The sequence below is a fragment of the Chrysemys picta genome, chromosome 12, assembly GCF_011386835.1.
Source record: "Chrysemys picta bellii isolate R12L10 chromosome 12, ASM1138683v2, whole genome shotgun sequence".
In the NCBI taxonomy this organism is placed as follows: Eukaryota; Metazoa; Chordata; order Testudines; family Emydidae; genus Chrysemys; species Chrysemys picta.
Window position 1 is genome coordinate 56,994,950 of NC_088802.1, and position 14,468 is coordinate 57,009,417.

The 14,468-nt window shown below is 56.8% G+C and overlaps 1 protein-coding gene across 12 annotated transcripts; it reads left to right on the forward strand.

Annotated features, from left to right (window-relative positions):
• The first annotated feature begins 4 nt into the window (after nt 1-4).
• On the forward strand, nt 5-14,181 carry HGS (hepatocyte growth factor-regulated tyrosine kinase substrate). Of its 12 annotated transcripts, none has more exons than XM_005283054.4 (21): nt 6-163; nt 2,628-2,712; nt 3,121-3,196; nt 3,859-3,951; nt 6,460-6,583; nt 7,455-7,507; nt 8,116-8,184; nt 8,369-8,493; nt 8,914-8,992; nt 9,108-9,206; nt 9,641-9,736; nt 10,150-10,188; nt 10,278-10,421; nt 10,624-10,837; nt 11,093-11,265; nt 11,508-11,648; nt 11,732-11,909; nt 11,987-12,120; nt 12,390-12,506; nt 12,836-12,931; nt 13,251-14,181. In XM_005283054.4, the coding sequence occupies exons 1-21, from the start codon at nt 127-129 to the stop codon at nt 13,356-13,358; spliced, it is 2,280 nt and encodes a 759-aa protein (XP_005283111.2). In that variant the 5' UTR covers nt 6-126; the 3' UTR covers nt 13,359-14,181. The 12 variants fall into 12 exon arrangements, with proteins under 12 accessions (XP_065418977.1, XP_005283111.2, XP_005283112.2 ...); XM_005283055.4 differs by having other exon boundaries at nt 10,627-10,837; XM_065562902.1 differs by lacking the exon at nt 11,987-12,120 and having other exon boundaries at nt 11,732-11,932.
• The last annotated feature ends 287 nt before the right edge of the window (nt 14,182-14,468 follow it).

The window sequence follows — 14,468 nt, forward strand, 5'->3', positions numbered from 1 at the left end:
GATCTCCCGGTATCCAACCACGACCCGTTCAGAGGAAGCCCCGCCCTAGCGGAAGGCGGAAGCGGAAGTGCGGCCTGTGGCGAGCTGAGGCCGAGCGGAGCCGGGTCGGCGGGTTTCAGGGGCACCATGGGCAGAGGCGGCGGCACCTTCGAGCGGCTCCTAGGTACCGGGGGTCCCGGGGCGCGCGCGAGTCGGGCGCTGGGCACTTGACCTTTGACCCTCGCCCCCGCCCCGGCAGGGTCGGTGCGGCCCGGGGGCTGGTCCGGAGTCTGGGGCCCAGGGCCAGCGAGTCCGCCTGGGGCCGCGAGCCTCCGGCAGCCGGGCTGCAGCCTGCGGGGCTGAGCTGGGCGTGACCGACAGTAGCCCGGCCTGAGGATCCCCTGCTCCATCTCGGGGGCCGGGGCCTGGGCCTGGGCTCTCCCTGGGAGCGGGGCCCAGCACCTACCCCGGGGGCCCTGCTCTCTAGCCTGAGCCCGACCAAGGTGAGGGTAACTCTGTACCGGCTTCTTCTCCTCACCCATCGTCCTCCAGCACTCGGGAGAGCCCTCTGCACAGGGACCGCTAGACCAAAGCAAACTGGGAAGAACTTCAAAAAGATCTCACCGAACTAATGGCAAATGAAATGTCATGTGGATACATGTAAAGTAAAGCACATTGGAAAAAATAACCCCAACTATACATACAATATGATGGGGGCTAAGTTAGCTACAACGAATCAAGGGCATGGATCGTTCTCTGAAGATGTCCACGCAGTGTGCAGCGGCAGTCAAAAAAGCAAACAGGATGTTAGGAATTATTAAAAAGGGGATAGAGAATAAGACAGAGAATATCTTATTGCCCTTATATACATCCATGGTATGCTCACATCTTGAATACTGCGTACAGATGTGGTCGTCTCATCTCAAAAAAGATATACTCGCATTAGAAAAGGTTCAGAGAAGGGCAACTAAAAATGATTAAGGGTTTGGAACAGGTCCCATATGAGGAGAGATTAAAGAGTTTAGGACTTTTCAGCTTGGAAAAGAAGAGACTAAGGGGGGAGATGATAGAGGTATATAAAATCATGAGTGATGTGGAGAAAGTGAATAAGGAAAAGTTATTTACTTGTTCTCATCATTTAAGAACTAGGGGCCACCAAATGAAATTAATAGCAGGTTTAAAACAAATAAAAGGAAATTCTTCTTCACACAGCGCACAGTCAACCTGTGGAACTCCTTGCCTGAGGAGGTTGTGAAGGCTAGGACTATAACAGGGTTTAAAAGAGAACTGGATAAATTCATGGAGGTTAAGTCCATTAAGGCTATTAGCCAGGATGGGTAAGGAAGGGTCTCCCTAGCCTCTGTTTATCAGAGGGTGGAGATGAATGGCAGGAGAGAGATCACTTGATCATTGCCTGTTAGGTTCACTCCCTCTGGGGCACCTGGCATTGGCCACTGTCGGTAGACAGGACACTGGGCTGGATGGACCTTTGGTCTGACCCAATACGGCTGTTCTTATGGAATCACTTTTTCACTTGAAGCCCTGTAACAGTGATTTAAAGATCAACATCAATTATTTCACTGCTCTTCATAACAGATGTCTCCAGCCAATGCATCAGTGTGGGCTGCCTTTGTGAATCTCACCATTCTGCCCCACAACCAAGCCTGACACCTGACTCCCACACTGCCTGTGAGCAGGTATATGGTTATTCCAATACAGTGCTGGGAGGTGGCTCCTGGTGCTCATGGCAGAATGGGACCTCTGGTTTCTGCCCCCTTTGTTCTCCCTTTTAGCCCGGGTGCTTTTCCCTTACCATGGAAAACCCACCTTGCTAAAGATCAGGTTCTGCTACGTGACTAACAGCCTGGTAGCAGAGTGGGCCGGAAGGTTCAGAACTGTGTCAGGGAGTGTGACGCACCCAGGAAGCATAAAATATTGTTAACTAGAAAAATGGGTGTAGCTTTTGTGGGATGAGCAGAGTCTTGGTGTGGTGTCTAAATCATTCCTTTGACAAACCTGAAAATAATAACTATGACTGAAAGATTGAGAGTGTGGGGAGGCCCAAGTTTGTTAGTGGGTTATGGACATCAGCTTGGACAGCTGCAGTGACAGGATGGTAAGACTGCCGCATAGAAACCTAGATAGGTACAGAAAATATAAATCCTGAGTTATGCTAGCAGTGCCTAGGAACCTCTTTCTGCAGCTTCATAGGCCGAGCTGGGGGGTCATAACTTGTTCCTAAAAACTTACTGCAGACTGAAGTGTAACAAGTTTGGGAATTGAGTCCTTACATTTTCAGAGGAACAGGTTAATTTTGGTGAGGGAGCACCATAAAAACCCTGTACTCACCCACAGTGCCTTCACACTGAGTGGATGTTTAAGAACAACCTTTGTTTTGCTATATGGGTTTTGAAACCTGAGGCACCTTGAAACCTCAAGGGACTTGGGAGGAGCCAGTCCTGATTAGCAGCACAAAAATACCAGGGATTGCGAAGAATCTGTGCAGTTACTGAGCGTCTTGGGGTCTGAATGAATGACGGGGAGTCACTTCTCATCCGAGTGAGATCTCCTTTGTGAATATAACTGAGAGGGTGAAACAGAGGCAGGCCAGTTCCAAACTAGCTAATGGATATTTCAATTCCTTGCAGATAAAGCTACCAGTCAGCTTCTGCTGGAGACAGACTGGGAATCCATCCTGCAGATCTGTGATATGATTCGTCAGGGAGACACTCAGTAAGTGCCATATCACTTCCTGACATGCTCTAAGCATTGATATCCTTTTCTGCCCTGCTCACTGCGTGAAGGCTAAGAACACAGGACTAGGCACCCTGGGTGAGCCCACGGGTCCACCCAGGCTGTTAATTTATGTGGTACAGGTGACAATGCAATTCAGCATCTTGAGATAACGTTTCTGACTGGGGAAGCTGCAGCTCATGTTATACCTGGGATCCTGAGAGAAAATGGGCCTTGAACATCACTGGTCTTCCTCTTTTTCTGCTTGGCCTCTGGAGTTGCCCATGCCATAAATTGTGTTCTTTCCCATTGCAAGGATGGGGTTAGTGGACTATTAAGTGGCAGCTGGACTCTTCCTGCAGGTTCTCATCTGCCTGAAAAGTGTGTGTGCTCTCTCTCTTTTTCCAGAGCTAAATATGCAGTCGGTGCTATCAAGAAGAAAGTCAATGACAAGAACCCCCATGTGGCTCTCTACGCACTAGAGGTAACCTGAAGCCAACCCAGCAAAGTGAAGTCTCTCCAGGCCTCTAGTAACACGTAGCCCAGGTGGACACTTGCTCTTCCACAGACTTTTCTCTGAGGAATGAAGTCTATGCAAACTGTCCCCCCAGGAGTGCAGCTGACAGTTGTGCAGAGTTCACCCTCCTCTGATGCTGTAGCTTGGAGGGCCTCAACCCATGGCCTGTGATCTGCTGACCTTGTTTCTTTATTTCCAGCTGCCATACTGAGTTAAACCTCTAAAAAAAGACATGAAATCCTGGTATGCTGTTGCTCTACCAAGCAGGTGGTTGCTTTAATTGCAGTTGGGACATTATGGGATCCTAAATGGCAGGGAGGCAAAGGCCACCAGTAAGTTTAGGGGTGTGTTTCTTGTTATATCTCTATATTAAAGTGTGACCCTACTATTACCAAAAAGTCAAGACCCCCAGTTCAAGATGCTGCCGGGCTTTTGGAAGTAGCAGATGTTTCTCTGACTGAAGTTGGCACGAAGTGCTCTGGGTTAGGTGGTGCCTCCTGGCTTGTGTGCAGGTTACAGTGCCCTGCAGCCAGGCGCAGTCCACGTTGCGACTCTGCTCTCATGCTGCTGGTCCTGGGCTCTGTAGGGGACTGTGGGTATTAATCTAATCTAGTTCTTTTTCCTTGCAGGTCATGGAGTCTGTGGTCAAGAATTGTGGCCAGACAGTCCATGATGAGGTGGCCAATAAACAGACTATGGAGGAGCTGAAGGAACTATTCAAGGTAGAAGCACCTTGCTCACTTGTTTCCCTTTGGATGGGGTTGGGGGAGAAAGGTGGAGGTGCTGAAACTGTAAATGCAGCATCTTTCTAGGTCACTGTTAACACAGAGGCCCTTGGGGATTTGGAAATGGGGCAGCAGGAGGACATGGGAGAAGCAGAGTGGGGAGCCCCTGTGTAGAAATTCCTGTCAGAAGGAGTGAGCTGGACTGCTCAGGTGAACCACAGGGTCTGTGTTACTTGGAATTTCTCATGAAGCATCATGGGCAGCTCCAGGAACCAGCTGCTGGGGAGGGAGTATCATGAGAGCAAAGCTGCTGTCAGGCTGTGGAAGGAATGATGGCTAACACTGCAGCACATTGGGGGCTCTTTGGGGGTCATTTGATGGCAAGTCCTCACCTTGGTATTGGGCTTGGTTTAGTCAGAGCCAGCGAAGGCGAGTGAAAATACCCATCTGTGGGGGTGGACACACAAGGTGGGGGGGCTGGTAGGAAGAGGTGCTGGAGGGGGATGTGGGCTTTCTTCCCATAACCCAAGATGAGATGGAAAGTTTAAAATGTATAAAGAAATCCCTTTACTCTGAGTGCGTAACTAATCTATGGGACAAGCTGCTGTAGGATGTCGATGTCAAGCCAATAGCCGAGCAAGATTTAGAACTAAGCTTAGATGCTGGTATGAATGAGAACAACAAGTTCAGTGACACCGGTGGGATGATGCTTACATGGGCTCTTGATTCTCATGTTCCGGGGCACAAGCGCCTCTCCAGCTGGGGTGGAGACAGGAAGATGTTCTCCTCCCCATCTCCAAGGCACACAGTGGGACAGGAGTACACAGCTGAGTTCAGTAAAGGGATTTTACTCCTTCCTCTGTAGCATCTACCACTGGCTGCTATCCAAGGCAGGTGCCTGGCCATGTCGAGCAGCTCCTGTCTGAGTGTTGCTAATTCTGTCAAGGGGTCTCTTCTCCTACTGTCCTCTTCCGGGGAAGACTCTGGCCTAGTTCAGCTTGCTCTGGCCTGACCTAGTACCTGCTGCCTTGAGTCTGGCTTCTCTTGATTTACAATGGCAGCCACTAAGTCAGGTGGCAGGGGCTGGCTTTCGGGCAGCCCTGGTATCCTAGAGTTCAGTGCGGCTTGAGCATACTGTCTATGCTGGGGCGGGAGGGCGTGTGCTTATACGCTTGGGGTTCCCCAGACCTGTGCAAACGAGGGGCTCTGAGTCGGTCCATTTGAGCCCTGGGGCAGCCTCTCCTCAAGGGTGCTTTCTGTCTGGCCAGGCACTCATTGTGTACCCTGGGCTCCGTGGGTTGCTAATGTAAAACATCTGTTATGTCACAGTCACTGCCGCTCTAGTGGCTGACACCATACTGAATGTAGGCTCATGGACCGCTCAGAGGGGCTTTGGGGTAGGTATTGAGCTTCCCAAATATAGGATCAGATCAACAGTCTCTGATTCTGCTCAGGTTCTTATGTGAGCTGTGCTCAGAGCTCCCTAAATGACCGAGGTGCATTCTTGCTCATTTCTTTAGAGACTTTCACTCTTCTGAATCCCTGACTGCTGCTGAAGTAATTTGGGTGGCCCCTTGGCTGTGGGGGTTCTGTCGTCACTCTCTTTGTGGTGCAGGCTCCTCTCAGGTCTGTCTGAGTTTGGAGCTGCAGATGTCTCTACAAACCTGTACTGAGCTCGCCCTCAATTGAATGTGAAGCTTGAGAGTGCTTGGAATCTGTGTCTCTGCTTGCTGAGGGAATTTCCAGAGCAGCCAGTCATGTGATTTGGTGATGACATGATCAGCTGATGGCAGGGCCCTCTTGGAAGCTGGTTCAGACTGAAACAGGCTGTGCGGAGCTGCTTGCAGCTTCCGGAGCTGCTCAAGCCCTCCTGCCTGTTGAAGGTCAGGAATTCCTCCTGTTGCCTGGGGTATGTTTAGTGTGTTCCTGACGGGGTGGGGTTGTGAACTGGAGTTAGTGTCTGTGAGCTGAGGTATGCCGGGACCCAGAGCTGAGGCAGGTTGTGACTAATGAGACGTGATTAGTCATTCTCATGAATTGCTGTGACTGCATGGTGACGGTTCCTGCTGGTGGGAGTGAATCGAGGACGCTTGGATACCCCGAGAAATTAGCCTGGCCTGCATAAAAGGGGAGCAACTAGGAAAGGCCCTTGGGGGCAAGTGGGGTGCAATCAAGATGCTTTGGAGAAGGAGCCCTGGGGAACACCTTGGTCCAAAGGATTTTAGTCCCATGTTCTTTTCTTGGGTGGCGTTCAGCCCTCCTGTTAGGGGAGGGGGCTAAGTGGGCCACTGCATTTGCCTTTATTAAAGTGCTCTTCCATTGGTCGGTGCCTTATGTGAATGGGGCGAGTCCTCCCCAGTCTCCTGCTCTCACTGCAAGCAGCGCCTTGCTGGCCTGTTTCGTGTTGGCCCCTCACTCCACGGTATGCATGTCTCACCAGGACACAGCGGAGGGTGAGTATCACAAAGAGCCCCCACCACAGCCCATGCTTTCCCCTCTGTGCAGAGACAAGTGGAAGTGAACGTTCGCAATAAGATCTTGTACCTGATCCAGGCCTGGGCTCACGCCTTCCGCAACGAGCCCAAGTACAAGGTGGTGCAGGACACCTACCAGATCATGAAGGTGGAAGGTAAGGACTCAGTGGGGGAAAAGGGGCAGGTGAGTCTCCCATTGCGCTGACAGCCAAGCACAGAGGATGAGCCATGGGAGGGCAGGGAGCAGGCAGCAGTGCCAGCCAGGTGTGGGAGAAGGGCTGGTACAGACGGGTTTACACACAGTGGCCTCCCTGCTACCTGATGGACCTGTTGGGGTGACTTGAATCCAGTTCCTGTTGCAGAGCGGCCTCCACCAGATGGCTGCTTCACCCTGGCCCTGCAGCCCACTAGGAATGATGTGGTTTGGCAGAAGTCCCTGGAAGCCAGAGCTGGAATGTTCTCCTAGGAAACTTGCACATCCTCCTGGGAATGGCTCCGTTCCTGGGGTGGGCAGCTGAGAACTTGGATGTGTGTCTGGATTTCCCCAAAGTGCTGGGTGCATTGGAAGGCAGTGCCTGTGATTTTGGGCATTAACGCCACTGATTCTGCCTGGGATGAGTGGCTGTGAATCTGCGGGAGTCCCATCGTGGCAGGAAATGCCGCATTTCTCACCCTGATCTCAGGCTTCCAACATATGTTTTACCATAGGGCCCCAGTTGCCTAGTCTGAGTGTGTGTAGCCGGGGTTGTGCTCTGCATTCGGAGTAGACTTGAGCCAGACCTGGGAGCAGAGGGATGCCCTAGGATCTGATCACCGATGTACGGACACTTGCTCTCCCAGCTCCCCTGTGAGGCAGGTGATGTGGCTGAAGTTAAGTGATTGCTTAGAACTCCTGCACAGATGGCAAAGCAGGGACTAGAACCCAGGAGCCCTGCCTCTGTCCCCAGCTCTGAGCACTAGGCACCACTGCCTCCAGTCTGGTGGGATCCCACTTTACAATGAGATGTTGTTCCACTCTTCCTGCAGGTCATGTGTTCCCAGAATTCAAGGAGAGCGATGCCATGTTTGCTGCAGAAAGGGTGAGCTCCCCAGTCAGAGCGGTGGAGAGGAGCTCTGGCATTACAGAGAGGGCTGCTGCTGTCATTTCTATCCGACCCTTCAACTGGTGGTCAAACAACATTAAATCCCAGAATCCCAAAGCGCCTTCCGTGTGTTGTACAACTGCCTGGATTCTATACACCTCACTGGAGCGCAGCCAGCCCTGGGGCGGGGGAGAGAGTTCAGGAAAGGAAGTGCAGAATCCCCTCTCCTCTGGACCTGCCCCTGCAGGGAGCCAATACCGAGCACGTAGGGATCAGTAATCCCACATGAGGGCAGCCTCCCAGTCCTGTGGCTTGCCAAGGGATCCTCCAGCAGCACAGTCTGCCCAGCACGCTAGGGCGTCACTGGCTCAGCACAGGGGCATCCGACCGTGACTCACTTCTGTGGCCAGTGGCTGCCGGAGCAGACTTGCACGGGAGAGGGCCTCCTGCTGCAGGGGTCTCCCCACTCCAGGGAATGGCCTGGCTTGGGCTAGCCAGTGGGAGCTCCAGGGTGGCAGCCCGAGAGGCCCTCTGGAGCCAGCGTCAGGGCTCTGGGTGCTGGGCCCTGGTCCTTTCCTTACGCAGGTTTCTGTGCTCTGTGGCAGGCTCCTGACTGGGTGGATGCTGAAGAGTGTCACCGATGTCGAGTGCAGTTTGGGGTCGTGACCCGCAAGGTGGGTGCTGCTGCTTATTCCTCTTTAGTTCCCTTCCCTGCATGACACTGCTGGGGCCTTGGTCTCCTCCTCCCTTGTCCCGCAGTGTGGGCTTGGCTGGGAAGCTGAGCTTTAGGGGAAGGGGGCCAGCAAGCACCCTGTGCAATGGGCATGGAGGGGCATGACCTCGTCCCTCTCTTTGCAGCATCACTGCCGGGCCTGTGGGCAGATCTTCTGTGGAAAGTGCTCCTCCAAGTACTCCACCATCCCCAAGTTTGGCATTGAGAAGGAGGTGCGGGTGTGTGAGCCCTGCTATGAGCACCTCAACAAGTCAGTATCTCCAGGGGGTTCTGCACACCGCACTTGGGTTGGAGTGGCGGGGGCCGGCGGTGGGCATGGGGCTGGCCTTCTGGAGCAAGGAAGGGTCACCTCAGCCCTGTGTACTGGAGCCTTTCTGAGTCGGGTCCCCAGGGGCTGGGCAGCCTGGCAGGAGAGCTGCCCCTTTGGAGACCGGAGGGATTCAGGAGATGCCACTCAACGATGGGAGTGTACAGGTGACGCCAAGGCCTGGCTCTGCTGCCTCCATTGCCCCCATCCACTGACTGCTAGCTGGGAGCTGTGCTCCTGGTTGGGGCTGGGGTGGAGTAGGGCCATGGCCCTCGCTGGGGCTGGGGCAGCATGGGGCCAGGCAGGGCTCAGGAATGCTGCCTGTAGGCCCTGGTCTCTACTGTCACCTCTATCTGATTGTAGGAAAGCTGAGGGCAAAACTGCTGCCACCACTGAGCTGCCACCCGAGTACCTGACCAGCCCCCTTTCTCAGCAGTCCCAGGTAAGTGGCTGTCCTGCCTGCCAGGGGCGAGCTGGGCTGCAGGCAGGGGTAGCCCCAGCGGTTCCCTTCTCCTCCTGCTCACTGTCCCACTGAGCAGCCCCCTCTCCATCTGCAGCTGCCCCCGAAGCGTGATGAGACGGCCCTCCAGGAGGAGGAGGAGCTCCAGCTGGCCATCGCCCTCTCGCAGTCGGAGGCCGAGGAGAAGGAGAGGATGGTTTGTACCCAGCTCTAGGGCTGCGTGAGGGAGCACTGACTGGATGCTCCCCAAGCCTCTGGCAGGTTACTGCTGTGGGCTTTGCACCAGCAGGTCCCCAGCCCTGGGCTGGACGGAGCCCTTCCCTGGTGCATAGTGGGTTGAGGGGGGTGCTGTGCTGCGCTGCAGGTCTAACCCCTCCCATGGATCTGGACTGAGGGTCTCTTTCACCAGGATAGTGAGGGCTGGTGCTGATCCTGCCTATGGGGCAGGGCCTGGCAGTTGTTAGCGGGGCAGGCCCCATGTAGACACTAGCAGCTTGTGCCTCCCAATGGCTAGTGAATGTGCAGTGGCCGGGCCTGGCCTGTGCAAGGTGCCTCACCCTCCAAGACAGGCTCGTCTCGTGTTGTTGAGCTGGACAGTTCTCAGGGCTGATCTTGTACTTCCCTCTGCAGAGACAGAAAACGACCTACTCCGTGTACCCGAAGGCTGAGCCCACGCCTGTCACCTCGTCCGCACCTCCAGTCAGCACCCTCTACTCCTCCCCTGTGGTAAGTGCTCAGCCGCCCTGTTGGATCAGCGCCCCCAGCCCCAGATCTCTTTGCCAGGTCACCGGGGTAAAGCCTTGTTCGGCGGGAACTAAAGCCGTGAGAACATGGCGCTGTTCAGCCCCTTCCTGAAAACACTGCTGTGCTGGGGGCGCCCAGGAGACCCTGCTCTAAACACTGGGCGCGCTGTTCCTCTGTCGCATGGACAGGAAGCGAACCACCACCTGGCCGAAGGAAGAAAAGTGCCCGCTGTCCCTCCCAGTTCTGCACTCCTGCTGTTGCCTGGCACTGGCTGGCAGGATATGCACAAGTCTGGGCAGGGTACCTGTCATAGCAGTGAGTTGTGTAGTGGGCTGCGGAGTCCCCATGTGTCTCTAAGATCTGACGTCCCCCCTCCTCTCTCTCTTTCTCCCCAGAACTCCTCTGCTCCGCTGGCTGAGGACATCGACCCCGAGGTAAGGACACAGGCCCTTCTGGCGCACAGCGTAGGCTGGTTCCCAGTCAGGCTTTGGCGCTGATCTTCTACCTCTGCTTTTCCCGGCAGCTGGCTCGGTACCTGAACCGTAACTACTGGGAGAAGAAGCAGGAGGAGGTTCGCAAGAGCCCCACTCCGTCTGCTCCACTGTCGCTCTCCGAGCCAGCTGCCCAGCCTGGGGAAGCTCATCCCATCCCTCTCGGTGTCGTGGAGGTAAGATAGGGGCCCGGTCTCACACCCATCTCTCTGAGGTCTGGCGGGGTCGGTTTGAATCAGTGCTCCCTGGGAATTGCCTGACACCAGCCTCGCCCCGGTGGTAAAGCACAAGTCCGGCTCCGGTCTCGGTGTGGGTTGTGGATCCCCACTCCCGAGAGCCTGGGGCTCAGGGGCTCACTGTGCTGCCCTGTGTCTCCAGCAGCAGTACCAGAATGGGGAGTCCGAGGAGAACCACGAGCAGTTCCTGAAGGCTCTGCAGAATGCCGTCACCACCTTCGTCAACCGTATGAAGAGCAACCACATGCGGGGCCGCAGCATCACCAACGACTCAGCCGTGCTCTCCCTCTTCCAGTCCATCAACAACATGCATCCCCAGCTGCTGGAGTTGCTCAACCAGCTGGATGAGCGCAGGCGTAGGTGGCTTCGGCTCCATTCCCCGGGGCAGGACACGACTGCTCCCTGCCAATGGCTTGGGAGCAGCTCTCTGGGACTGTGCGGAGACGGCCTGGGGGGTCTCTGTGGAGGGGCGTACCCCATCTCAGGGCTGGCTGGGGGCCACCTGCTCTATCTGGAGGCAGCTAGTGCTCAGGGCTGGGTGAGCTCAGCAGATAGCAGGCCTGGATGCTGCCTTGCCCTGCAGGAGCCTGATGCTGCGTTTCTCTCCCCAGTGTACTATGAGGGCCTGCAGGACAAGCTGGCGCAGATCCGGGATGCTCGCGGAGCCCTGAATGCTCTGCGGGACGAGCACCGCGAGAAGCTGCGCCGGGCGGCCGAGGAGGCAGAGCGCCAGCGCCAAATCCAGTTGGCACAGAAGTTGGAGATCATGAGACAGAAGAAGCAGGTGAGACAGGGAAGCCTTTTCCAGGTGCCTCATAGAGGGCAGGTGTCGTGCCAGGGCCATTCCCAGGGCTTGCTGGTGGCCCTGGCAGCTGTTCCAGCTTGTGCCCTGGGCTGGGCTGGGCTGCTGTTGGGGGGCTGGAGGCAGCACTAGTCTGTGGAGCGGGTGGAGTCTCTGGGGCTGGCCTTGGTGTCTGAGCTGCATGGCCAGGCTCCTGATGTGTGTGGTGGTGCCGCTCCCTGCAGGAGTACCTGGAGATGCAGCGGCAGTTGGCCATCCAGCGGCTGCAGGAGCAGGAAAAGGAGAGGCAGATGCGCCTGGAGCAGCAAAAGCAGACCATCCAGATGAGAGCCCAGATGCCAGCTTTCTCTCTGCCCTATGCCCAGGTACAGCGGCCATGCCAGGGAGCCCTCCCATGAGCACTCACCCCAGAACTCTCCCCTTCCTTCACGCCCTCTCCTTTTTGCAGCTCCAGGCCATGCCAGCAGCAGGAGGGGTGATCTACCAGCCATCCGGTCCCACCAGCTTCCCAGGCACCTTCAGCCCCGCAGGCTCGGTGGAGGGCTCTCCCATGCACAGTGTGTACATGAACCAGCCAGCTCCCGGCAGCGCTGGTCCCTATGCACCGATGCCTGTGGCAGGGGCAGGTGAGAGCCTGGGCCAAGCAGAGGTAGGCAGGGCTGGAATGCAGCAGCATCCCCTCACTGTGCCCTCTCTGCTCCAGATCCCAACATGGTGAATGCCTACGTGTACCAGGCAGGAGCAGGAGGCGGGCAGGCAGCGCCGCAAGGGCAGGTGGTTCCCACCACCAACCCAGCCTACTCCTCGTATCAGCCGACTCCGACGCAGGGCTACCAGGCAAGTGAGCAGAGCGCTGGGTCCCCCTTGCCCGCAGTGTGTCGGACTCGTGGTAAATCTGCAGCGGGTGGCACAGGATGTCCCCTCCCAGGCCCTTGGGATCCCCTGCTGCACAGTGGGGGTGGGGATCGGTCCCAGATTGCTGGGTCTCCCCTGGTGTCCCCTGTGGGATGGGTGGAGCCAGCTGCTCCCTGGACCCTGAGGGTGTTGGGGGAGAGCTGTGTGGCTGCTTGGAGTGCCCCAGGCTCACCCTGTGCTCTTCCCCATAGAACGCCGGCTCCCAGTCACAGAGCATCCCTGCCATCTCGCAGGCCCCCCAGTCTGGCACCATGGGCTACATGGGGAGCCAGTCTGTCTCCATGGGGTACCAGCCCTACAACATGCAGGTGAGCACCCCCCAAGGGTGAACGGCTCGGTGCCCTCTTGCAACCTGGCTTGGGGATGGGTGTTGGTTGCTGTGGAGACTGCTCACCAGCCAGGGAGTGAGGGTAAAGGGGGCCCCTGCTGGGGGAAGGGTGATAGGGCTGCATTTTCTGTATCCCCTTTACCCGTGTAGGAGACCTACCCTGGCCCTTCACTGTTGCTGTTCTGGACCCCAGGTCCCTGGCAGCGTGAGCCCACTGGGCCTGGCTGGGAGCTCGGCGGCCTTTGCCCCCTCGGTAAGGGGCAGAGGTCTGGCGGCTGGTCTGATTGCTCTCCCCTGCCCCCGCTCTAGGGCCTCATGTCGACCCTTCCTGGGCAGGAGCCGGCTCTGAGCAGCCTGCCACCCCAGCAGACTTACCTCTCGGGACAGCAGCCCATGTATCAGCAGGTGAGTCTGCCAGCCCTGCACGAACCCAGTGTCTCCTCGTCACCCTCACTTCAGCTCCCTCCCCAGGCGGTTGGTCACCAACTGCCCTGATACCCCCCCCCCCCAGCACCCTTATCGCCAGGAGCCTTGGCTGTGGCCCTGCCTCCCCCACGTAGGGCGCTGAGACCTCCAGATCCAGGTGTATTCACCTGGGGGTTGGGCATGGGTGGGAGTGACCAGCTGCAGCCCTGTGCCACCTCCAGCAGCCCTCTGGGTAAGGTTTGGGGGAGTGGGGTGCCAAGCAAGAACTGCCTCTTAACAAAGAGTTTGTCTGTTCCAGATGCCCCCCCCTGCAGGGCCCCCCCAGCAGCAGCAGCCTCAGCAGGCCCCGTCGCAGGTACAGCAGGCCCAGGGCAGTGGCGAGGCCCAGCTCATCTCATTCGACTGATCTCGGCGAGGGGGGCTGCCCAGTGTAACACTATTGTCTGCAGGAGTCACTTATGTACTTAACTAGCCATTTCTGTCTCTTCCCCACCCCCTTCCCTGTGGAACGGCCCTGCTCAAGGTGGGGTGGGACCCTGGGGCCCCACCAGCTGGCATGCACCCTCCTGGCCTGGCAGGGACCTCCCTGCTGCTCTGGCTCCCTGAGGCTTTTTCCCTGCCCTGTCCTCACCTGGCTGAAATGTGTCATGGTTGCTGGAAGTTGTGAACCTCCCCACCCCCACCAACAGGTGAAGAACGAGTGGGCGCTTGGCCCTTCAGGAAGAGACTTCCGCAAGGCAGAGGCTGCAGCCTGGCTGCTGGGCTTCCCCCCAGGGCTGTGTGGGCAGGATGGTGACTGAGAGTCAGCCCTGAGAAGAGCTCCAGGAACGTGAGCACTAATGGCACAGGCCAGGGACTCCCTTCCCTGCTCTGCAGCAGGCGAGAGACTTAAACATGCCCTAAGCTTGCTGCTGTCCTGACCCTAGAACAAATGGGGCAAGGAGCTCTGAGCAGAGCTGCCCCTGTGCACAGAGCACAGCCTCTGTCACTATCCCTCTCTGCAGCGTGCACCATGGCTGGCTCTTCTGCCCCAGGAGGAGCTGAGCCCCTCACCACAACCCTGATCCCGTGTCCCTCCATGGGAGCCTGGCCCTGCCGCATGCCCTATGCCCATATCCTCCACCCCTCCTTGGGAGCCTGGGCCCTCCCTGCTTTCTGAACACTCATCTCTCATACGTAGTGGTGGAGTAGCCGGAATGGAAACAGTGACAATAAAATGTATTTAAAGAGCTGTTGCTCTGGGCCTGGTGCTGGCTCTGCCCTAGGGCCTAAGCGGGCCCTGGTGCTGCTGTTCCTGCGAGAGCAGGGCCATTGCAGAGGGGTTTGGTGGAAGGCTTGCTGGCCGGCAGTGAAGCAGGGCTGTAACGTGCTCCACTGTTGATGCCCTCGGTGCCAAGCAAAGAGCAGACAGGGTCAGCCTGAAGGGAAGGAGGATCCTAGCCTGGGACTCTCGCTCTGCAGGGGCTTGGATGCACTGCTCACCACTCCTAGGCCGCTGGCCTCAGTGCAGGCCCCA